The 26902-nt window shown below is 36.5% G+C and overlaps 1 protein-coding gene across 1 annotated transcript; it reads right to left on the bottom strand.

Annotated features, from left to right (window-relative positions):
* Nucleotides 1-13209: 13209 nt before the first annotated feature.
* Nucleotides 13210-26297, bottom strand: LOC139727896 (uncharacterized). Its single transcript, XM_071638869.1, is given in 9 exon segments — nucleotides 13210-14230; nucleotides 16020-16138; nucleotides 17139-17301; nucleotides 18065-18261; nucleotides 18904-19093; nucleotides 20513-20597; nucleotides 21357-21499; nucleotides 22068-22307; nucleotides 24386-26297. Coding segments are annotated over 9 exon segments (2772 nt in total). The 5' UTR covers nucleotides 25706-26297; the 3' UTR covers nucleotides 13210-13915.
* Between the last annotated feature and the right edge of the window lie 605 nt (nucleotides 26298-26902).

The following is a 26902-nucleotide window of genomic DNA, read 5'->3' as shown; positions in this document are numbered from 1 at the left end:
ATGCAAACACAAAATTTTGACTGATAACATAATTAACATCATCAACACGGCATGATTACACTGTAAACATGTATGGTAAGAATTCAGCCAAGCTGCAGAAAACTGAGTAGGGATTTAGCTCGTTCTTTTCAGACGCACTTAAAAATCATCCTCTCAAATTTCGCCAAGTGGAAACTAAAATCTATCTATCAAAGGGTAAGGAAAAACATAAAATCTCAAAGCTTTCTCAACGCCACCCACGTTAATTTTGCCCCAAACACGGAAGAAAAGTATTAAAGCTGTGTTACCATGGCCACCGTGGTAACGCCCATCTTACGGCGCAGAGCAACTGGCGCCCATGTATTAAAACTTAATAATCTCGCCTCCCACTCATCTCAACGGCGCGATGATAAGCAAGCACAGACGATACTCATTGACAAAATGTTATCACCGTCAAATTGCCTTAAAATGTGCTCATTTAAACAGACCTGCATGCCCTGACCGTTGTTACAATCAGGATGAGCTGATTCTCTAACTACACTATGAAAATCTTAGTTTTAGTTATGAATCAAAATGTCTTGAAATTACACTAAAAGCCTCACGTATTTTTCTTATCGTGTTACTATTCAATATTAGTAGTTTTATTAGCAGTATTAGTAGTTCTTGACTAACCACTTACATGTAAGTTGAAGGATTTTGACGTGGATTTTTTTCCTATGAATTAGATTTATCTAATTGCTTATGCCCATCAGTTGGGGCAAATGTCTTCATTACACGTGGGTATAGTAAAAAGTGAAAATTGAATGATTCTTCTGCACCCTTCGAAGACCTTTCTCCGGATGTTTGACGTCCTCTATAGATTCTTGGCTGGTCTTTTCAATTTTTTGGTCACTAATTACCCGTCTTTCAGTAACTCTACCTAACCCCGTCGAGCATATCACGTCGTATCTCTCTCGCATATGGTCGGCTGGCAGGCCAACGAGTGGTAAAACCCTTTCGCCGAGTTCTGCTGGCCAATGACATCTCGTCTACGAGCTCAGAATGTCTGGAGTCGTAACGAGCAGAGACGTGACTTCCACCATTCTCCATCGAAGCACGTCGGGGCGCGTGAAACCATCCATTACGGCGGCGCGTCTCCCGTTCTCTCTCCGGGTTCAAACCCGGCTCGTCTGCCATCGGCCTCTCCGCTCCTCCACGACGCCAAGACTAAAATCTTGCTCCGAGCGCTAATCAGAAAATCATAACTCATAAATGGACACAGAAACTAGTGGAATACGTCTGTATCCATTTGGAGAGGAACTGTTATTTTTCTGTTTCCCCTTGACGAAAGGGAGCGGATTTAGTCGGCGCAGGCGACACGCTTCTGGTGCCCGCGTGCAGACGACTTTCTGTGTAATGAATCGAAATTAGTTTTTTTTTCCTTCTCATCCACTGTTAAACGAATTTTTATATATGAACGATAAAACCACTTCGGAAAAATAGTTAGTTTCTTTCTTAAAGGCAGTCGTCTTTGTTTGAATAGTCCTTCCATTTCATATCAAATGGGCATTCACGATGAAAGACATGTATGTTTTGTAACAGCGATCAAAATAACATTTAGTTTTTGATATTGTACGTTAAGAGTTTGGATGTAAATACAGATATATCCATTATCAATTCAAGATATTTGACATTAAAACTGCTGAAAACACACATAAAATTATTTAAATATCTGTTGTAATTTTAATATCTTCAAAAAATATTCCTTGTTGGATATCGATTGCAGTATTGTTAGAAAAGATTCTTTATTTCCCTATTTAACGATGATAACGTCGTTTTAAATTAAAGATCTTTAAATGGGATTTATTTTTTTCTTTGCATTCAAACTCCTCATTTATATATAAAACCTTTGTATTTGGTTGTTCAGCACTCCAGATTGTTATTTATGTTTGTTTCATAATAGGACGATTATGACATGCAGCCATGAAGGTAAACAAACGTTGTAAATATTCATCAACAAATATAATGTTTCATAATAGCAACATAGATCGACAATGAGTGATGCATCAGCGCTCTGCGTGGAACTACCTCTTATCGTGGTAACCGCCTAACTTCCCCCTCCAACACACACACACACACACACACACATACACACAATACAAAATCGTTATTTTTTCTCGTCTGTCCATCGGATTGACAACATTCTGGTCATATTCACGTGTTACTCTTTATCTACTCAGCTATAATATGCACAGCAAAAGGTCAAAAAAATTACCGCCATTAAGAAGAAAACGAGTTTCATTTTCGACACGTCACGACAAACATCTCACAACGCTCTTTCTTCCTCTTCCTCCCCCTTTTACCAATCTTCCTTAAGAGAATATTCCTTTAGCTAACATTTGCCGATTTTTTTTTCTACCCGACATATCCTCAAAGAAGAGCGAAAGTGTAATTCAAGTCTTGTGAATGTATCATTTTGGAAATTCCAGAATGCGACTCTTCAAATGCAAAATGTATATAGGCGTATTTTTTTCTCTATCTATATCTAAAATTGTGTTTATTCAGAGTTAGCCTCGTCTGTATGTTATGCAAGCGATGATTGAGGACCTGACAGGTACATTACATAACAGGCATGACAAGCTAACATTGACAATAAACTATTAGTATTGACATTCTTCAACAATCAGAATCGCTATAGATTTTTAACCGTAAATGAAATAAACACTCTGTATTGTATATGGTTCATGAAATCTTATTAATTGGTTGTTTCCAAATCGGAAAGAGGGACAGGAGGGAGAGAGAGAGAGAGAGGGGGGGGGGGATGGGAGAGAGAGGGGGAGAGAGTAAGACCATAACGAGGCAGATTGAAGAAATGAGAAGTGTTCTTACCGCGCCATCAGTTTAACTATATATGAAATGGTAAGGGATAAACAATAACGACAATAAACCTTCGTCAAAAATATAGTTAAAGGTAAAGATATAAATGGTATACAGCATGAATTATGATAGTATCAGCGGAACGTTATGTATCCGTGACACAAAAGAGAAAAAAAATAGATGAAAAAGACAGATAAAGTGGGGGTTGGGACATGATAATGTTAAAACAAAATGACTGTGAAATACGACTGATGGCAAACTATACAAGAGTCAAGGCGGAAATTCCATGCTCATCATGATTGTATCTGGAGAGGAATAGGTATTAGGTTCATGATAACTGAAGCACAATATAGTAAAATCACACAAATTTATGAACATTTTGATTTCCCCTTAATCTTTTCTGTCATAGCCACGTTCAAATTCATTAAGTTGTGTACATAGTTCTATCTGCTTTGTTGACCCTGATTCTAATTACTACAATTTATCTATTTGATAGTCTTGTGAACCTCTAGAATTGGAAACAATCTCATACACCTCTCCAGCTAGCCAAACAAACAGCGAAAAGACTTCAAGATACATTGCCTTATTTCATGGTCTCTTTTTCACGTTTATAATATACTGATGGTTATGTCGTTAGGTTGTCATTCATGGGTCGAACCAATTACTGGCCTTCGAAACATTGTGGCAGTCTCGCCTTCACGCGACCGCACTCCTCTTTCTTCTGAACAGGTCCACTGAAATAGGTGTGTAATATTTGACAACACACTGCTGCAAAACGTGCAACGTTCCAGCTTCAACACTAAAATGAATAAGTAAATAGATAATATATATACATATATATATATATATATATATATATATATATATATATATATATATATATACATCGCATCCTGGTCGCTGATGAAGAATGCGATGACTAACCTGTTTGGTGTCTTGTTTCTAAAACATGCGCTTTCCTCGCCAGGATAAAGCGTTTTAATGCCATTTTAGGTTTTAATCTCATATATATATATATACAGGCGCGCCGGAAGCAGTTTTGGATTGGGGGGGCAAACATTGGAGGGGGCTCAAGATTAGACCATGCATATGTTACACAATATATACACATACACAGACACACACACAGACACACACACACGCACACACATCTATTATATATATATATATATATATATATATATATATATATATATATATATATATATACATGTATATGTAAAGTGGCGTACGGTGGGTCGAAACATGGGGGGAACCATAAAGTAATTTTGACGGTCTGTATGCTTGTGCGTGTGTGCGTGAGCAATAATGGGACTACAATACATAACGGAATATGATACATTCAACAACGCAGTCATTGAGGAACATTGTAAGTTTTTTGTCAATTTGTCAATCAGTTGCATTGTAAGTTTTCTTTACATGGATTATGGAATGACGGTGTGAAACGATCGACAAATTATATACTGTCAGCAACATGAGGTGAATGGCATAACAATAAAATGCGAGCGAGCGAAGCGAGCGAGCTTGAAAATTTTGATATTCTACAGTTCCAAAACTGGAGTTTTAATTGTAGCTATATATTTCGCTTTGGAAATAAATGGGGGCGCATCGGGCGCAACTGCTGGCAATTATTGGCAACACCATTAGGAGAATGGCATAACGATTCAATGCGAGCGAGCTTGAAAATTTTGACATGTTACAGTCCCAAAACTCCCGTTTGTAACTATACCTTTCGCTTTGGAAATTAAGGGGGGGGGGGCATCGGGCGCAACTGCTGGCAATTACTGGCAGCAACATTAGGAGAGTGGCACAACGATTCAATGCGAGCGAGCGAAGCGAGCGAGCTTGAAAATTTTGACATTTTAAAGTCCCCAAACTCCCGTTTGTAGCTATATTTATCCTTCGCTTTGGAAATTAAGGGGTGGGGGCATCGGGCGCAACTACTGGCAATTACTGTCAGCAACATTAGGAGAATGGCATAACGATTCAATGCGAGCGAGCGAAGCGAGCGAGCTTGAAAAATTTGACATTCTAGAGTCCAACAACTGCCGTTTGTAGCTATATTTATCCTTCGCTTTGGAAATTAAGGGGTGGGGGCATCGGGCGCAACTACTGGCAATTACTGTCAGCAACATTAGGAGAATGGCATAACGATTCAATGCGAGCGAGCGAAGCGAGCGAGCTTGAAAATTTTGACATTCTAGAGTCCAACAACTGCCGTCGTAGCTATGTTTTTCGCTTTAGAAATTAAGGGGGAGGCGCACCGGGCTCAACTGCTGGATGATGCGAGCGAGCGAAGCGAGCGAGCTTGAAAATTTTGACATTTTACAGTCCAAAAGCTGTCGTTTGTAGCCCTATTTTTTCCCTTTTATTCATATATATACCCAGTGTATATGTAAATAAATGAATTTAAAAAAAATCGCTCATTATTGTCGCTACTTATACTGAAACTTCTGTCAACTCTCTGAGGCTTATACTCCATATATACCTTGAGCTTTAGTGCCCTGATTCAATTCTATTGTTTATCTACAATGTTTCCATGTACTTGTTGATTCCATTTGGAGATTACCAACATACAATGAAAAAAGCCTGATGCATACAGGCTATACCGCGTTCTCTCTTTAGCAGAATACTCTGTCAATAAACTGAGATTCAGCACCACAGGCTAATCATGATGACCCCCGAATTCGTTGATAAAGCAATACCGTGACCTTTTGTGACTAACATTAAATACTGATGTTTGTTTCTGCTGCTTGTCGTGATTTACAGCTACACGTGTATTGGTATTAACTATACACACATGAAAGAAACCGAGTGAAAAGCGCATGCAAAAAAAGAGGGGAGGGGGTATAATTATGATAAACTTGCACATCCCATCAATCGCCTGACGCATTCAAAAAGGTAATAAAAGTGACAGCTATTTTGAGAATGATTCAGTTTTCACGCAGTTAATGTCGACAAATTAATGAAGTACATGCAATCAATCAATTTTCTAAACGATATTTAAATCATTCGATTAGTGTTGGATGATTTCGGCGAAAATCATATTCATATTTAAGCCGTTACGTTTTACCTCTAGAGATTTGAGTCAATAGTGAGTCAACGTGGATATATTTCCAACTGAAAACCTCTCCTTTTGTCCCAAATACGTATACGCTCTTTTTTTACAACCTTGAAAGGCTAAAATTCACAAATTGGTAGCTATATGGGTTTAATCGATCGAGTAAGCGAGCTCGGGGCTATTTTTGCCACACCGACAATACTTTGCACGTGTTTTCAGCTACACACACACATGGGCTGTCGTCGTGTATGAATTTTTCAATATTAATACTTTTGCCATAATATCGATCGGGTTTTTTTCTATTAACATGTCAATCACATGCATGCAGAACTTGCATGAATATAGGCAGTTGCTTGTGTTATATATGACATATGTGTGTATGACTGTGTGCGCGTGTGCGGGTATTCTTATGTGGTTTTGCATTTTTGTTCGGACCCGCCGCACACAAAAGGCGACTGTAATTACGACTGCCGCGTTGGTCAAAACTGTTGTCTCCCGCCAAATATCCCTTTGGTTGGGAATGACGACAGGAAAAAAAAAGAAGAAGAAGAAAAGAACCAGTAGTCATATCCATTGCTATCTCTTCGTGCTCGGCCCTCTGTTATTTCGGGTCAAGTTCTAAAATAAGCCGGATAATGTATCCAATCACAGTATGAATCATAAGGCGACATGCCGGCGACATAGTCGGCTGCGACTCCGGCTAGCTTTCCGCTCTTGTCTACCCTGATTCTATCTGAATCACTTCTCTCTTTTTTTCTGTTGTAAAGACAAGATAATTCCCCCGTATTGACATACATTCTGCATCGGATGTCGAAGACTTTGTATCGTGGATTTCTGTTGTCATGTCGTCGTTATCACAAACACACATCAACCCAAAGCCGCAACTGCAATGACGTATCAACTCAGGCCTGTTGTTACTTAAACCTCTGTAGTCAATTCGGAGATACAACCTGTGTGAATTAAATTGAGAAATGATGATCATTAGACCTGTATCATACTCCTATACATTCTAGATAATATTACCATGTTTCTTATAATGGCGATCGTCAACATTTCTGCATCTCCTCGAGTCTAACAGACCTAACGTGCAATTCAAGATAAATGTGAAAAAGGCTTTGATAAATAGGAGTACAAAAAAAAAAAATCAAACAACCTTAATGGTATGCAGAGAGTTTTATCGATATCGGACATGAAATGAGAAAGTCATTGAATGTTTAAGTTTCACATGAAGATTTTAATCGCAAAATGGTTTAAGCGCCATTTTTGCCATTTTTAAACATTTTAAAGTAAGTCCATCCTCAAAGAGAGCAAGACAAAACATTTCATTGATACCTCACTTGTTGCATGGAATATTCTAAGTTGTAAGATATCCCATTATGTTCTTATTATTTTCTTTGGCGTTTGGTTTTGGCGTGTGTGTGTGTGTGTGTGCGTGTGTGTGTGTGTGTGTGTGTGTTTGCAGCTTTAATTACAAATTTCTCAAATTGGTAAGCACTGATTTAATTTGTTTTCACCAAACTGTACAGTATAGCAACCACGCCATTCTGGAAATTAGATGAGGGGATGATATTACGGCGTCACAAATCTGCCCTTCGCCTGTACATCTTTACAAAATGTCCCTTTTTTGACATGAAATAAAGGAAACAAATTTGAATCCTCCACACCAAATATCAGTTGTGCCGTAAAAAAATAGCAACAACAACAACAGCAACAACAGAACTTGCAAAAGTGACATCTATATATAGGGAAAGACTTGTAGCGTAAATAACATGATTTTTCATTTCGTTTTTCAGCATAGATTAATGGGAAAGTTATAATGAAATCATTACCTAAGCTAATTTGTATTATCTAATAATGATGATAATAGTGCATATTGGACTTTGTTGGGGCTTTGGTTATTGTCATCGATGTCCGATGTTTTGTTGACAGTATAACGCACGTTTCTCTGTAGCCAACATTTTGCTGTGTCATATTAAAAATTGCTTTGAGGGAATGCTTCTTACAAGTCTGCTTTTTAGCTTCCCCTCCATTAGCAGCATCATTAAAGGGAAAATCCAGTCCAAATATAAGCTAGCCTGATAAGAAAGAGTAAGATATTATGAGTTCAATGGTAACATTTTGATCGAAATTGGGTGAAGATAAGGAAGTTATGACATTTTGAAGTTTCGCTAATTTTTGAGGAAACAGTTCTTGAACAGTCAATACGAATATGCAAATGGCAAAGTGAGCATGTCATACCCTCAGAACTTGCCATAGAGTTTGTACATAAAATTGTGAAATTTCCAGTTTTTCATTCAAATGCAATTATGCCCGAGGCTCAAATCCTGATATATCTAACTGATCACTATTCTGAAGTTATTCAACTAGGAATAACATCATGTTTCAACTTCAATGACAGAAACGTTTAATTTTCGTCATTTTTTATACACAATCAATGGAAGACTGTGAGGTTATGACATGGTCAGCTCACTCATTTGCATATTCATATCCACTGTACAAGAACTGTTTTGCAGAAATTAGCAAAAACTTCAAAATGTCATGACTTCCTCATTTTTCATCCGATTTCAGTCAAATTTTTACCGTTGAACTTGTAAGATTTTATCCTCTTTTTATCAGACTAACTTATTTGGGGGCTGGATTATGTTTATTGTTCTTAGCATTATATGTTTTGTACATTCATATTTTTTGGTTGAAAATGAAAACGAATTGAATGAAATTAAATGAAATGAGATTTAAATGTGTTTTTTTTTTTCAAAAAAGATATTTCACTTTTCGGTGATAACATGTAAAAGTTGTTGGAATATTGGCGTAATGAACAGATGAAAATATTATCTTCCTTCATCTCCATTATTAACTCTTTATTTTAGTTTGATACTACCTTATTTAAACTAAGGGATTCTTGCCTGGGATAATACATATCAGATATTACTTGATAAACTTTTTTTTATTGCAAAAGAAAGCACTCAGAATTGTTTTTAATCTACATACCCGAGAACATACAGATGTTTTGTTTTTTTTTTTACCATAAAATACTAAAAATAAAAGATTTGTATGTGTCCCAACTTGGCCAGTTTATGTTTAATTATAACAGCAATTTCTTACCTAAAATATTTCACGACTCATTTCATCGAAACAGTCATGTACATAACTATCCCACGCGACGATCCGACGAATTTCATCTTCCATTAATGAGAACCGCTAATGCCCAAAGTACATTCTTTATACCGGACCCAGACTTTGGAATAATCTAGATAATAGTTTAAAAGATTCCCCCAAATTCGTCACATTAAAATACAAATTCAGAAAACACCTACTCTCTACTTATAATTCTAGATAATTCAAATTGCTTTAATTCATGCTTGAGCTTTCACCTGTCCTAATGTCGCAGCACTTGGCGTGTTCTGTATGCAGACCTCTCTTCTTTCTTCTCTCCTCTTCCTTTCCTGTCTTTTGTTCTTCGTAGACTTGTATTGTTACCATCTTCTCTCCTCTCGGTACTGTCTCGCGTCTTATAGATATGTGTGTGGGTATAATGTGTGTACGAGTGTGCTGTGTGTTATTTTCCCGGTACACGTGGTTCAGTCAACAGTGTCCGGGCATTAGCATTGATATTCTATTTTTTTTATTTTTTTTATTTTTTCCCGACCTGCGTATCTCAATATAACTACATGTATATCTTTACAAATGACTTAAATAATATATATCAAATACAATAGCTATAAAATAACCCTCGAATAATATATTATTTACTCATTATTTATCTAGCGATCCACGTCCAACAAGCTTTGCTTTTTAGTGGATCACTATTTTCGCACGCCCACGAAGTATGTATTGTTCCTCCTAATTATTGTATATATATATATATATATATATATATATAGATATGAATATATGTTGTTATGTAATTTATATCGGATACTACAAGAAACTTTTGCAAATGTATGAACAATATTATTTCATGACATGTATACTTTGTACTACATTTTGATTTTCGTTGATTGGAGATAAACCATGATTGAATTGAATTGATTTGAATTCCGCAAATTTCTTACTTTACGTTCGATTTTGATGAAAAATCTTCCATTCTCTTGTCAACTTAAAATGTTGTGGAATTGTACCATATTATAGAAGGATACTGATATCAATCTTTAAATCGATGGTAACACATACGCGGGGTACTTGGTCAATGTGAAAGTCATTGTATCGTGTTCTATTGTACTTAATCGCATTTATTCTGTCGCATTGTATATCGTAATGTATTGTATTGCATTGCATTGCACTTTCGGTATACGGCATGATATTGATTTGTATTGGCAAATTAAGGCAAGATATCTACAATACATTTGCATCAGCTGAAGTTAACGTACAACTTGAGTAAATGCGAATGATAATCCTTTGCATATTAATTTTGTTTATACACTCTAAGAAAAATTTCACTAAAAATTGAGTAAAACGGCCACATGGTCAGAATTGAGTAAAGTTTTAACCACTCCTAGTTGAGTAAAAGTTTGATCATATTTGAGCTCCTCTTTTACCCAATGAAGAGTAAAATTTGTTTTGCTTTATTATTGAGTAATTTTATTTTTACTCATTTTTGACCATGTGTCCATTTTGATCGGGGTTATGTGTAAATTTGATTTTAATCCCAGATGACTATTCTGATTTTTAACCATCTTTGGCCATGTGTCCATTTTGATCGGGGTTATGTGTAAGTTCAATTTTACTCCCAATTGACCATTCTGGAGAACACGAGGAAAGTGTAAATTCGTTTTTACTTTTGTGGCAAAACAATTTTGGTCGGCCTGCTTACGTATTTGCAATGTACAATTCATTTTAAAAGTACAGTATGATATACATGACATAACAAACACGTGAAATGTGACTTGCACATTCTCATGGTACATTTGAAGTTGACAAGGCAAGCTAGCAAGTGCATGCTACAGACCAAAATAGTTTGCGACATAAAACCCAAATAAGTAACACATGACAAAAAATATATATCGTTATTACCTTTATTGTGAAGGTAAACAATTTTTTTTTTGAGCTGAGCTATTCATCTTCTCAGAAATAAAACATAACAAACATACACGAAAAGCTGGTAGTATGTTATACTTTAAACTACATGAAATAAGGAAAACAACGTGGAATTGAGTTGTTACTTACAACTTCTTTTTCTCTGTAACATTGGAATAAACTTGCAACTTCTCTTTTTCTGGAACTTTGGATTAGACTGTGCTTACATGCAGAGCATGTAACACGCATGCAGAACTTTACATGGTCATTGATGGTAGAAAAAATAAAGCTTGCGATCAACTTGTCACAACCTTTCTTTTCCATGTAAAACTAAAATAAACTGTGATTTATGAAAAGCATCTTGTGCTATACATCACTTCCTTTCCAGTCTCTGGTATAGGATTAAAGTTTGGAACCAAATGGAACGACACTCTGATTCTAGGTCTTCTCAAAGCTTCAGTCACAACATTTAAAACTCATTTCTCGATGTTGGTCCAATCTAAACATTTCTAAACACAAAAATCAAAACAAGGATACCGCACAAAGTACAAGTGTTTCTTTCCTAACATATGGTCAATATCCTTCCCATGTGAAGGCACAAGTATTTTAACAAGATTATAGCAAGGTCAATATTTTGGTTGCTCTACATTTATATTCCAGCAAAGTCTTACATCACATAAATTGTAAACCTTGGTTTTATAGAACACCCTTTGCAAAATATATGGCCATATGAAATAAACCACATGAAATTGAGTTGTTACTTCAAACTTCCTTTATACACTGAAATAGACTGTCTTTATGCATGCAGAGCTTGTACACATGTAAAACTTTACATGATAGGAAAATAAAGCATGCAGTGGAATGATGACACTTCAAGTCATAATTTTCTTAACCAGTAATGTAAACTAGCTGTAGACCTTCTCAAAGGACAAAATAATCAATAAGTTGGTACATGATGATTAATTCTTTACATAAAGGAACCAGAAACATGTCTTCAATGGGCACAGGCATAACAAGTATAAAGGTGCATTTATATCGTATCTGGCACGGTATCATGGCGCAGCATTAACGCGATATCTAAACCGTGATTGATTAACACTCTGCGCGCACTGACCAATCACAGACTAGATATCTTGTAAATGCTGTGCCGTGATGCCATGTAAATGAGCCTTAACACTGAAAATTAACGAAAATTATAATGTGGAATAAGCACCTCCAGCAGAGGGCCTCAAAGATATATTTTTGTCTGTTTCAGATTTGAAGTAAATTTGCCATTTGGGGAAATACATCACCAGAGTATATTACACTTAGATATAGCATTCAGCTCATCCTAGCTCGAACTTGAACTTGAACTTGAACTCAACTTAAAAAACACAACATTCACATGTAAATACAGAGGTATAATGCTGACATACTATATAAGAACCTGAAATGGACTCCACGAATACACGATTATGATTTCTTTTACAACATACTGAGGTGTCTGCCCCTAACCATGAAGTTAATACCAGTCTTCAGCTGAACATTTTGTCTACTTCTTATCAAAATGGTAGTAGGCTCTGAAGGCCTTTACTGCCCCTGTTTCTTGGGCACCTGCTTCAACCCCGTAAACCACAGTGTCCAAGATCACCCACATGGCTCGAGCCTGTGCTGGATACTCCAGATCAAAGATCTGAAATTTCTTATAGCACAAGTCAACATCAGATACATGTATGAGACTAAGAGCTTCCGCTCAAACACTTCATTTTACAAGAATAATGAAACACTGGGCTACAAGCCAAATAATTCGGTGCCTTTTCTGCAGTTGGAAAAAAAAATCCTCCAGCAAAAGAAAACCAGAAAGACATAGGTGCTACATATTTTGCATTTCACTACTGTTTCAGATTTGATGTATCATAAACTTTCCCTTAAAAAATAAAGCTTACCACCTTGAAGGATTATTGATATGTATTCATTATTTCTGAGAAGATATATGTGTTTCACTGTTACTATTAAAGACAGGTCAATTTTTACTCTGCTAAAATTTGTATGCAAAAACAATGCTACTCAAAGAGATCATGTATGTGCTTGTAATTCAGAGTTTACGGTATTTGCCATATTGGAGAAATCTTTCACAAGAACGAGAACAAACTCATAAATGTAATGCAGCTCACCCTATTAAGCAAACTCCAAATAAAACAATATGAAAATGTAAAATAAATTGGTATAAAAATGATGTAGCATATATGATCCTGAAATGGAACCACCTTAAAACATAATAATAATAATAATAATAATTTTTTTAAAACAACATACAGCTATTTGTCTTCCCCTTATCATTAAGTTAATTTTTACCTTTAAGTGAACATTCTACCTCTTATTAAACTGGTAGAAGGCTCTAAAGGCTTTTACTGCCCCTTTTTCATCGTACTTGCTTCCAAAAGATTTAAAATGACCCACAGGGCTCATGCCTGTGTGGGATACTATGAATTGAAAATCTAAAAGAGATTTTATATCACAGGTGAACAGCAGATACAAAACTCTTCTGCTAAAACGCTTGCTTCACAAGAATGACGAAACAGTGATTGTTTCAAAATTGATGTACCGTAAATTCTTGATTAGCAGCACATACTGACTTTAAGAATTGCATCTTTTATATTTCTTGGATTATGGATATGTATTCATACTAAGAAGATATATTTCTTTTTTGTTATCACAACAGTTCAATCAATCTTTACTCTGCTTAAATATTTTATGTAAGAGCATGCTCTCCAAAGACACCACAGTAGTACATGTATGTGCTTGTAATCGAGTGTTTACCATTTTGCCATTCTGGGGGAATCTATCACAAGAGAATTACAAGCAGAAACACCATCCAGCTCACGCTAACTGAACTCCAGATGATACAGTGGGTAGGAAAGGTATGGGAATCCACTAACACATGATTAATATAATCTTTTTTTCAACTTACAGATATGTCTTCCCCTAACCAAGAAGTTAATACCAGTCTTCAGCTGAACATTTTCTCTACTTCTTATTAAAATGGTAGTAGGCTCTGAAGGCCTTTACTGCCCCCGTTTCTTGGGCACCTGCTTCCACCCCATACACCACAGTGTCCAAGATCACCCACATGGCTCGAGCCTGTGCTGGATACTCCAGATCAAAGATCTGAAATATCTTATAGCACAGGTCAACAGCAGATACGAGGCTCTTTCTCTCAAACACTTGGCTCTCCAGAATGACGAAGCACTGGATTGGCTGGCAGACATTGTTCCCTACAGCCAGGACGAAAGGCTGGTTCCTCCCATGGTCTTTTCGGTAGGCCTCGAGACTGGTTCCTTCCTGCAAATGATAAATATTAAACTACAAATGTCGCTATGGCGACTAGTATACCTCCGCCATAATGCATGATTCTCCTAATAGGTCTATAGTACATGTGGACAATGTGTGATTACATTTTCACAAAATTGGCAAAAATTAAAATGATGTTTGTCACAAATGTGTTGAATGTTCACCTTCCTTTAACCTAGGTTTGATTGGATGAATAGGAGAGCATGTATTTGGGGATTTAAGGACTTTAACTTGACTTTGACCCATTCATAAGTTTATGCATTAAGTAATTTTCAAGGTAGGGAGAAAAAGTGCAATTTCTGTATTGAACAGTAAATTGTTACCATTTTCATCTGGCCTTTGACCCTAAGATTCATACGATAATCACTGTCAGGCAGGACATGCATAAATATGTAGTAAGTTTCAAGATAACTCGAGCCACTTCCGAGATATGGAGGAAAAAGCTAATTCAGCACTTTCACTTGATCTTTGACCTTTGAGGCAAAAAAAAAAGCAAAAAAAAGAGAAACTTTCCAGAGAATCTCTATTGGGTTATATTTGCATACACCAAGTGTTTTAAAAAAAAAATAATCCTGCTGGCATTGCATAAATATGAGGGAAATAGTAAAATTTTGAAGTGTTGCCTTTGACCTTTGACCCGTGACCTTTGACCCCATGAACCCTAAATTCTCTAGATAATCACTGCCAGTCAGTACATGTAAATATACTATGTTCCATGAAGATACCTTGAACAATTTCCAAGGTACGGAGTAAAAAGTGAAGTTTTAATATCTTTACTTGACCTTTTGACCTTTGACCTCATGACCCCAAACTTTCACTAGAGAATCTAAATTGGGTAATACACGTATACACTAAGTTTCAAGAAAATATCTTCAGGCATTGCATAGATATGGTGGAAATAGAGAAATTTTACATATTTGACCTTGACCTTTTGACCTTTGACCTGGAGCATGTGCACCCAAAAGTTGATAGGCACAACTTCACCCCCTAATACACATACATGCCAAGTTTGATTAGGATACCTCAAGAGGTTTTTAAGTTACGCTGTCTACAAAATTCATTACGGACGGACGGAAGGACGGACGGACGGACAACCCGAAAACATAATGCCTCCAGCACCACTTCGTGGCAGAGGCATAAAAAGTACATCTTATCTTATGGCTCACAAAGTCTGAAAACGAAGTTTGCTGTTTCCTCCACTATACTGGAAAGAAATAGTTTCAATCAAAGAATAAAAATCTGCAAGAAACGACTACCATCAATAGTGATATGAAACATTTCATTCCCGTGGTGATATTTTTAAATGACTGATTTCAGTCAATATTGCTTTAGGTTAAAACTCTGCAACACATCACACAAATCTTTGTGATTAATACTCTATGCATTTTCCTTCCCCTGTTAATCCTATATATAGTTTAAAATTAGGGCCAGCGAGTTCTGGTACGTGTAAAATTCAAATGGTTACATTTCTTACCATCATAAGCGCGATTCAAGTTCACATGCCAGGACCCTATTACATAAAACTTGACATCAGTAATACGTGAAATATAACTTTGACAACTAAGCTCTCAGGCAAACAGATGTAAACATTTTAGTAGCACATAACAGTTACTGGAACTTTTTATTCAATACACATTCCTTTTTGATGAAGCATCAAAGTGTTCATGTCTTGACTTGATACGTGGAGTTGATCTTGCTGTATGGAGATGTGACCCATGCTAACACAAAATTTTTCAATTTTCTTCACTAATACTGCTTTTGCTACAAACATTTGACATACCTTTTGGCAGTCGATGAAACACTCCAATGACTCTTGGGAAGAGGCTCTTCCCCCTTTTGATGACTTCTTGCCCGGGAACAGATGTGACAGCATAAGAAAAGCCAGATTTGCCTTTTCCTCTGTTAGTGGAGTACACAAAAAGTCTTTATTAGAATATGAAAGATTTTACGCTACATATGTCTTCACACCATAAATCAATCCTGGCATATTTTCAATTCACATATCAGCTTTATATCTCTTCAAATTCAGGGCTTATTTTATAACCAGTGGGCGATTTGGGGCGAATAAGCCACTGCCACCCCTTATTTGGTTGATAACACATTTTTAGTCATCACACGCAAAAAAAAAAAATTCAACCACAGCCCCTCCCCCCTTTTTATGCTGCTATTTTTTGTAGTAATCACAAGAAAATGCGGCAAAATTTTTGCCCGCCTCCCCCCCCCCCCCCCCCCATCCCCTTTTAAGAATCCTGGATCGGCCAGTGATGACTTAAGATTATTATGCAGATTTGCAGACATGCACACTGCTCTTTTATGGAAGAATTGGTGGTGTGCTGTGTGCTGTGTATTTGGGGAAGGTGCCCAAATGTAGGTGGGGGCTACAACAAAGATTACAAAAAGGTTAATATGATGAGCAACAATAGAAGCCACGAGCAGCAGTAGTTGGAAGTAGCTTGATTCCAGCACTTGCCTCGGTGTCAGATGTTGGAAAGGGCACAAACGACCCTTGGTGCTGTTTTTACTAAATACACCATTTGGAAGAATGCAATGGAGTAAAACACTTCTATAAATCCTATTACATCTACATTATGAGGGATGATGAAGTGTATATCACATCATTTTAAAATCAAATATAATGTGTTACCATGAACTAGGGGACGGGACAGTTGGGTGACTTTGGACAGGAATTGTTTTACTTACATTTTTTTTTTGCTGTTGGTTTTTCTGCAAATATTTTTGTAGGTTATGAAAGGGGGATATGTGAATATTTGAATTACTGCACTTCTCTTGTATATTGCAAGCAGCAAAAATAATGTCAGTGAAATTGTCTAAACTGTCCAAAGTCACCCGCACTGTCAAATGTCCCCTAAGTCTACAGTATCTATCAATAATTACACACCTTGAGTGAAGTCTCATCACGTCTTTCTTGTACTCCCGAATTTCACCTTCCACCCTGGAGAAATTCTATTCCCATAGTCCAGAATGCAAGATGATACTACTGGCCACTTTGTGAAGAGAAGGTCCCCCTTTCCATCAAATAGCTTGTTGTAATCCTGCTCAATCTGCAAAGAAACAAGAAACAACAACAACAAAACATGTTTTTGCAGTTATTTTGTTTTTTGTCTGTTAATTTGCCTGTTAGATCTTGAATTCTCACCATCTTAGTCCATTGTGTATGTTCCCAACACACACTGTGCCTTAACCCTATGTATTCCAGAGGGGAGGGGGAGCTTAATTAGCCCCCCCCTCCTAACATGGGGGAAAAAATTTATCTACAGCATGCAGTCAAATTGTCTCCTTACTCACACATCAGCAAGAGACCTTTAACCCCCATCAAATCTTACCGTAAGAAGCTACATGCATAATAAAGATGATGCACAAGAAACCTCATCTATACCCCATCCCCCCCCCAAAAAAAAATAAATAAATAAATTGCTTTTGAAGAGAAACAGAAATGGATATTCAGACAAGCATTGATGATATCAATATACATGTATATTTCATATTAGATGATTTCTTACATTAAAAAATATATATATATATTTCATACTATTCTATGGGTAGGAAGGCAAAACATACTTCATACAATGTTATCTATAGAATATGTACAGATTTATTTATTTTTTTTAATTTTGCACGCTGTGATTTAACAACAAAAATCAGGCATTTGTGTGTACATGCAAATATGGCAAACACTGACTGCAATAATTTTGTTCATCTAGATTTTGGTAGATATTGGACATGATAATAAAACCCCTGTGACAGCTTACAATGAGGATATAACATGCACCTGCCATTCACAATGGGGACGTAACATGCACCTACCATTCCAGGAGAAAGAAGGTGTGGAAACTCAGCCAGCACTTCAGTCACACACGGCTTGTTCTTTGAACTTCTCGGCAGGTTGGAATGTACAAAGTCCCTTCTATAAGCTGCTGTCTGCTCCATCTTGGCCACAACGTCTTTGTGAGGGGTGTCATGACTCTTCAACCATTCGGTCGTAGCTTTCATGTCTGCCAAATCTGATACAAATTATGGAAACTCATAATAACAATCATTATTGAATCAAGCCTGAGAACAAATGCATAGCCTTAATGTTCATCCTAGCATTTTCTAGCTTTAACCCTGAAAAGGGGGGATATAGCCATCCCACCCATCTCTGACCTATAAACCTCTGAAATAGCCCAATATTTTTGTGTTAGGCTGTATGCATTATCAGACATCATTAACAATATTGCTTGGGCTGCTAATTCTCCTAAAAGTAAACAAAGTATAAGAACAAGGCATATCATAATTATAGTGCATATAGAAATATTGCCACATTTTACCCAAGTCACGCTGATTTTTCTATAACTTGCACTTCCCCTTAGACCCAGTCAAAAATTACTCTTTAAATGGGTTTAAAAAGTTGATGTACTAACATTCAATCAATACAAATTTATATTTAACCCCAAAATGCAATGAAGTCACTTTTTTCAAGCCTTTGCTAACAGACCCAAGGTGGAAAAATTATGCAAATGAATAGATTGTTGTAGGTAAATCTACATTTAACTCAATTGTTTACTGCTTGATGCACAGAAACAAATTTTTTATACAGGGCAAGTATTTCTCAAGCCTGCTTCACTTTACTTTGGAGATAATTGGCTACATTTGTAAGCACATACCATAATTCATCTGCAATGATGAGGTTGAATCCTCATTGGAAGAACTTGAAGTGGTATCCTTAGGACTGCCAACCTTGGCTTTGTCTTGCTTCCTGTCTTGCTCTGCTGTTTTCCTTCTCAGGTACTTCAGCCGGTTTTCCAGCCTACCACCTGCTGGAAGTTTGGTACTCCCTTTCAAGTACCACTCCTCCTTTAAAAAAGAAATGAAATAATATTAATGAGCAAGAAGAATGTCACAATTAAAAGAGTTTATATGGTTATTTTCACAGTAAAGGGAGTAATTTTTTGTTCTGACAGGGTCAAAATTTCTGAATGTGTTTTGATATATATTTAGACTGAATTATAACTAAAAAATGTCAAAGTTATGGATTTTTTGTTTCCAGAGCTTGAACTACAAGCAAAACCTTGAAAAATATGAGTATGCAAAGTATGAAGAAGTACACTTGTAACTCATGTATCATAAAATTTATCTAAAATACCATGATACAGTACATGTGCATGATATATTGTTCAGCATGCATTACAGAGCTGTTTGAGAATGCACATGGGTTTCAAATTTACAGCTGTTTGAGTGTAATGATACTCAGATTGGTAAATACATTTGTAAATATTTGCAAGAATTCAATCTCCAAGGCAATCATTGTTGTAATACACATATTAACATTGTAAGATGAAATGGTCACGAACTTGACATAGGAAATTGGTTAGTAGTGTTTCAGAGACTTCAAACATGCTAACACAATACTGTATGTATTATCAACTAAAAAGACACAACACCAGGTTTAAAAGTACTGGGTAAGCATGGTAAGAGTGTACAAAGCTAAAAATGCAACAGTGCTATGTTGTGAGGTTAAAAGGTCATTGACACAGAATTCTCATGGTAAAGCATGGTAACAAGAATAGCATCATCAAAACCCAAATGCTGACAAAGCTTTTTCAGAATCAGTGACAGAAGGAAGCTAACTATTTATGGTAATGGTGCGAGATCGTTAATCATAACATCTCTAAATTCAGAATTCTTTTGACATTCTTTGTTTCTATTTTTGTTTATATCTCAACTAAGTCCATTTGGGTTATTTTCACTAATTGCTCTTCATAGAGAAACAAGTAAACTGATGTACAATTGATTCTTTCTCCTTGTAGTATAGTGCAAGGGAACACCTGTACCCAGTATCTTTTAATAACTAAACCCTGTTTTAGATGAAACATGAACCTTGAACCAATAAGCCACTTAATACTTTGCCCACAAACATGGTAAATTTTAGCAATTTATCATAATCCTGTAGTACCTGTACACATGCACTTATGGACAGATGTTGTTAAAATTGCTCCTAGCAAAGAATGAAATGTCTGCACTGTACATGCATGTACAGCTAGGCATCCACAAACATTTTCATTATATTTCTGAAGCCTGTAGTAAGATCAGCATTAAATTATATATATATATATATATATATATATATATATTATTTATATACATATTTCTACATGTTATTCATTGATTTTATTCCAAAGATATCATTTGTCAATAGTTATCTGTCAACTTGGGTTGTGTCTTACGAAAAATCAAATGACTGCTAAGTCAGTAATTTTTAAACTGTCTACTCACGTCTCCATTGCCAGCTGGATCTTTAAGGAAGGGGAACTCTGCAATGATGGAGGAGGCCATTGCCCCCTTCATGTCAGGGCCAGGTCTGATGACAAAAAATATGAGAATTGTAGTGAAATGTACATAAATCATTGCAAATGCACATGTGATACAATTCCCACACAAAGCACTGTGGTGTAGTTGAGCATTCCCCCCTCCCCCATAAAGTATATCCTATTAAAGCTTGTACATCATCTGCATTAACAAAAAGAGGCTAGTTTTCTCAGCACCAGACCAGGAACCTACAGGGAATCCCTACAAGGGTATCAAAAACAGGAAAAATCTGGGGGAAAGGGTATCAAATTGAGATGAATGATTATGTAATCCTTGAATAAATTTACCACTTAAGGGTATTAAAAACCAGACATTAAACATGATTCTCTGTTCATGAAAATGGAAGAACAGATTGTATTCAAGCACTAGGAACAGTGGAGAACCTGCATATCCAATTATGGGTATAGGCCTAAATAAAAAAAAAATTATGAGTCATAATGATACTATCCTTGGATAAAATGACTTTTAGGGTTATCAAAATATGGAAGATCTTACACATTTCCCAGTCTAGGGTATATAAATAATAAGATTCCTGAAGAGGGAGAAGAGGGTTTGGAAATGAATTGGACATGAGAAATTCACCTACGTGAAGATACAACTTTAGGTTAAAAAAAAAAGGTCTTGTAAAGTGAATGTGATTATTTGTTTAGAAGAAATGAGAAGAGAAACAAAAAGAATAGGAATGCAAAATCAACACAGACAGAAGCAAGGTAATATTAGGATGCCATTGCAAATGGTAAAATGTCATTACCTGAGGCCATGCAAGTCTACTAGATGCTCTGTACACATATTGCAGATGACACGAGTGTTGTGTGGCGTGCAGACTTTCATTCGAGTTACTTCCTCTAACGTTTTCCTCCCTTCCAAAGATTTCTTCAGAATTTCACCCACATCCTGTAAAATATTCAAGATTGCATGAGTTTAAAAAATGGTGTGTGTGTGTGTGTGTGTAAACATCATGATACAGGAGGCAATTCATTTTTTCTGGCATATTTCAACTTCTTTCGAAATATTAGCTAGAAGAGAATCTAAAAATTATACAGTACATGTAATTTCAATTGGTTCTGCGTACAAGTACTATAATCAGTAGCATGATCAGGGCTCAAAATAATAAGTAATTAGCACCAAGAATGGGCTTCCCAGCAGTGAAGGACTATTTTCAAGAGACTTTGACAATAAAAAAAAAAAAAAACAGAGTCAATATCATGACACCTCTGAATTCTGGTGTGATTTGAAATTCCAATGCTTATATATTCCTCCTCTACACACAACATAAGAAAGGCTGAATCTTAGAAAAATTTGCTCATATCTATACTGTGCATGATGACAAAAAAAAAAAAAAAAAAATATTTTCACAAAGTACAGATGAGACACTATATACATGCACATACACTGTATGTAATAACATGAGTACATGTATATCAATATGACTGAATGAATTACATATGAAATGTGAACTTACGTATCTTACTGCTTTCTGACGTTTGAGTGGTGGCGGTGTGTCACTGCTGCTGTTCAGATCCTGAACTACAGCTGATGAGCATGATGGTTCTTCTACATCTACTGGGATAGTTGAAGCCTGGGAAAGGTCAAAAGTAACTGATTCCATATCTGACAGCATCAGATCATCAGAAACTTCAGATGACTCCCAGCCCATCTGCATGTCTTTGAGTACAGATTCTGCAGCATTATTTGCTTCGTCCTATAAGGATGAAAATACACCACTCAAAAAGGGTTTAGCAATTCAACAGCAATGAGCTTATAATCATTCCTTTTTAATAAATCTTACTTGACATTAAAATTATTGGAATGAGTGTACAGTTGCCAGCACTGTATCCTCATGCACATTATTTTTACTGATACATACACACTTTTGAGTTATAGTGCAAAATCAAATCAAGACAGTAATTTTTTGGTTGAATTACAGATTTGTGCATTGTGGAAAGTGATTCACAGAGAACTGTTTCCCCTCCATACTCATGATCATTGATCTGATAACAATGCCAATCCATTATGCAAAAATTTTGTACATGGTCACACACAAAAATGTTGTACACATTCCATGATTTCAGTATCATTAAAAAGGGAAATGAACTGACATTTTAATTGATGTAAACAATGCAATAAACAGAGAGATGTACAGCATGAAATCAAAACTGAAGTGCATAACTTGTATGCCTGGAAGAAGGGTGCAAGCCCTGCTCACAACCAAATGTTATGATCTTGGTGTCCTCTTAATAAGAAAAAAGATGTTCTTTCCAGCCAGCTTAATGAAAATAAATGCTAGTCAGTGAGAAATCATAAAAACTGAATGTATCTTCTGTTCCATTTCAATAGGTTTATCCTGTATAATGGTCATTAGTTTACAAACAAAAAAAAAATGAAAAATTGTACCACGGTACTTACTTTCCTTTCATTTGATATACCAGTACATACATGTATAACTTTGTGTAGAAAGAAAGCACAGAAGTTTGAAATGGTTAAATTGAAAAATTGAAACTGAAGTGAGCATGTACCTGTAAGTTATTTTTGAAGTTTATTACTTTGGTCTAGTGATCTTTGTTGCAGTTATGACAGCATGTATCTGGTAGGAATGTACCACTGATGATCTGCACTATCATGACTCTTCACTGCATGGACAGGTCTGTGTTCAAACAGGTCTTCAGGATTAAGCAACTGTAGAGAATCCAACTCCTCTTCTGATGCAACAAAGGCTTGAAAGTGATCATGAAAGTACTTTGTTTTCCATGGCTGGATCATTAGATACAGTCCATCTTGCTTTCTCATAATATAATCAATCCTTGAGAAAGATGGTAGTTCACCACACCAGTCAGTCAGTAACATGACATTGGGTCTGTATGTGTATCCATAGAATGTTACTTTATCACACAATTCTAGTAAGGTATCAGGTTCACAGCTCAACAGCCGACATACTTCTACCTCGCTCTCAAGATCACAAACTTTGACAAATTCTGATGTGTGGATGTATACACATTCGCTGTTGATGTGTTCTTTCTTGAGCATTCTGAATGCCTGTGCTTCCTGGTGTTTACGTGCAACTGTCTTGGCGATGTTCTTGTAATTATTACAAGTTTTCGCCCACTTTTTCAAAGGCTTGTGCTTTCCTTCTTGCCTCATACAAGCATACTGTGACAAAGGGCCCAGCTGTCTGATTGCCTTGGGATAGTGGAGGAGGTTGTGATGCTTGGGGAGGAGATGGTTATCAGGAAACAGTTGCAAATATAACTGATGATGCTCATTAATCCTTGACTGCAAGTAGTAGGTGACAGCAGTACTAATGTTTGGTGCTAAGACCAGTTGGTATATCTCCAGAAGAACTGTGAACAACCTCCAGTACTCACATCCTTCTTCAACTTTATCTCCCACAATCAGGGGTAAGAACTCAGCAAGACAACTCATCTGTGAAGCCTTTTGACCACTTGGTCCAAATGGATTGCTAAGGTGACTTTGAAGGATGGGGCTGGGCTTGTTTGCTTTTTCTGTTATACCATAGCTGAATGACTGAATACGACAGTTCAGTTCATCAAGGCTAAATCTGCCCTGATTTATGAGTTCTGAAAGTACAAGTTTCATCTCGATTGGAAGTAACCCTTCTAGGAAATCATGCATCAGGTCAGGAGCATAGTTTTGCGACACATGGTAATAGCTCAGTGTATTGAGAGCACACGACCTCCGAAGTCCCGTTTGAGAAACATCATTTACACTGATATCATAATCAATGTTTTCTTCAGTACGGAGTAACCTTTGATCAACAGCTACCTGTTTTCTGCATATTGCCTTGAGTGCTTTGCAGAACCGGCAAAAATAGTTGGCACTAAAACTTCCAGCAAAGCCGAGCATGGTATTGAGAGCTAAGTTATCACCGACTGCCTGGAAGAGTCGGGGACGTACACGGCCAGTGAATCCATCTGGACTATTAATATGAAGACCTTCTGTGAAGAGAACTTCAAGGTCATCCGAAATACGCTGAAGAACAACATTTACACCATATTTGGATACCAAAGAAGATTTTGCTAGAGCAACTAAAAGGACATTTTCCAGTTTAGCTTGGTATTTCTTGGGCAAAGAAGCAACAGTAACATAGATACCAAGAAGTTTGTGTTTCCCTTTCTTTGAACCTAGGGGGTTCGCTGTCTCAAAGTCATCATTATACAGCAACAATTCTATATCCACACAGTCTTGGTTTCCTTCACAAGCTTTGTAATATGATCCATCTCTGTAAGTCTGAAGCACATCTTTTTCGCCAGCAGTGTCTTTTTCCTGAATGATGACTGACATATAGCCTGGTTGTTCCAAGAATACTTTCAGATTTTCACCGACTGGCACGTACTGAAAAGTTTCTTCAACTTGTTTCTGCTCAGTCCTTCCAGTATGTGTATTCAGACATTCTTTGTATACATTGCCAAAAACAATTTCTTCTGGCTCAATAAGAACATTACAGTTGCGGGCAAATTGGTTTTGTTTATGCTGAGTAGATAAACTGAAATGCTCAAAAGGATCTTTCACCATGTCAAGGACTGACTGTAGAGTGTCAATTTTATCAACTGAGGGTTTGATATCCTGAGATACGTCCTCGATGATGGGGGCTGACACTTGTTGAACTGCTTCAATTACATTAGTGAGCAGCTCTTGTGTGTCACAAATTATACTTTGCACTGTGGAGGATGGCAGGGATGAGCTTTTAAGTTTTGCTACATATTCAGAAACAGACTGTTTGATTGCTGATGAAATTTCCTCTGTGGGTTTTTCATTTGGAAGCACTTCTGACTGCTCTGATGCACTTTCATCACTAAAAACTGTGTTTCCAACAGAATCTCCATCACTGACATTTTCTACAATGGAATCATGATCTTGTTCCAAGTGCCGCTTGTAGCTATAACCATGATAGAATGTTTTAAAACATTCTTGCACATGACACACAAGTTTTGTTTTGGTCTTTGAGTTTATGTTGTGGATCTTTAGGTGGTTCCACAGGTCCACACTTCTTTCAAAGGATTTCACACATTTGCAACATGCAAACATTTTTGCAGGAATGATTTTTGAGATGTCCTTGGTCACACACTTGCCTGTTTCTTCCATTTTTCGAAATGGTGAACAAATTTAAGCCTTGGGCCCAATTGGGAGATCACATCCTTCACAAGACTTGCATCCAGCAGCTTGAATGCTGACAGGTCAATGCCACAATCTAAAACAAAAGAAAAAATATGGTAAATTCTATTTAGGAAAAAAAAGAGAAATGAATGATAAGTTGATTTGCGTGCTTTTATACAATCCATACTGTAGATTATCATAAACAGCAAAAAGCATTACTGTTCAAGTTTGTTACCATTAAAAATACTCAAAATTGCCTTTTTGACATCCTTGTCATTTCAAAAATCATATGAATTATGATGCTGTTTTTCAAAATTGATTTGTGGTCTCCCCCTGCCCCCCTCAAAATATTACATCAACAATTTTCTTGGTTGATATAACCTCATGAAATGTATCATGTATTTTTGTTTTTAATTGTCGAGGTAGGCCTACAATTTTGTACATTTTTTGGAGTAATGCATGATTTGAATAAAAAAATTGAAATGTCAAGGCACTGTAAAAGCACACATACCGTACACACTAAACACACAAAGAAACACACTTCAATGAAGACAATATACAGTACATACAATATGCAACTAGCCGCTTTCCCCTTCCTTTATAGCCATTTTATAGCTCTTTTAATCTGGATAGGAAAAACAAATTGTGTGCGATTAGATTTTCTTTAAAGGGATTTTTTAAGTGTTTAAAGTCTGGGTAGTTTGTATTTCTAGTGGAATTCAGGGTATCATGCAAGCCCAATTCCCCCCCCCCCCCCCCACGTCAATGGTACAGTCAAGGACATGTCATGGATACAAGCACAGGCAAGAGTGGTGCCTTGACTCTGTAATTTTTATACAGGTCTGGCCAAATTTGCATAAATTTCTGAATATGCAATAATTTCAACTCCAATGAATAAAGTTCTCATGATTTATTTCAGGATAGATATGAATATTTGGTTGAAGAAAACACACTTTTTAAACTTTAAAACATAAAAAAATTAATTGGTACCAGATTTTTTTTTTTAACCCTGTCTCCTAATAGCACATAACATCCTTTGAAAAGCTCCCTCTATCACGATTCTCAAAACTTAAAAATCTCAACAACAAAAAAGAGAGAAAGCAAACATGTGTATTAAAGGGGTAATATATAATAGCAATATTTGACAATATACCCTTTACTTTTATGGATGGATTCAAGTTACAT

The sequence above is a fragment of the Diadema antillarum genome, unplaced genomic scaffold (genome assembly GCF_040938485.1).
Source record: "Diadema antillarum isolate AM-2024a unplaced genomic scaffold, OU_Dant_1.0 seq00000158_RagTag, whole genome shotgun sequence".
In the NCBI taxonomy this organism is placed as follows: Eukaryota; Metazoa; Echinodermata; class Echinoidea; order Diadematoida; family Diadematidae; genus Diadema; species Diadema antillarum.
The sequence above is the reverse complement of the archived record's forward strand: the minus strand, read 5'-3'. Positions and strand labels throughout refer to the sequence as shown.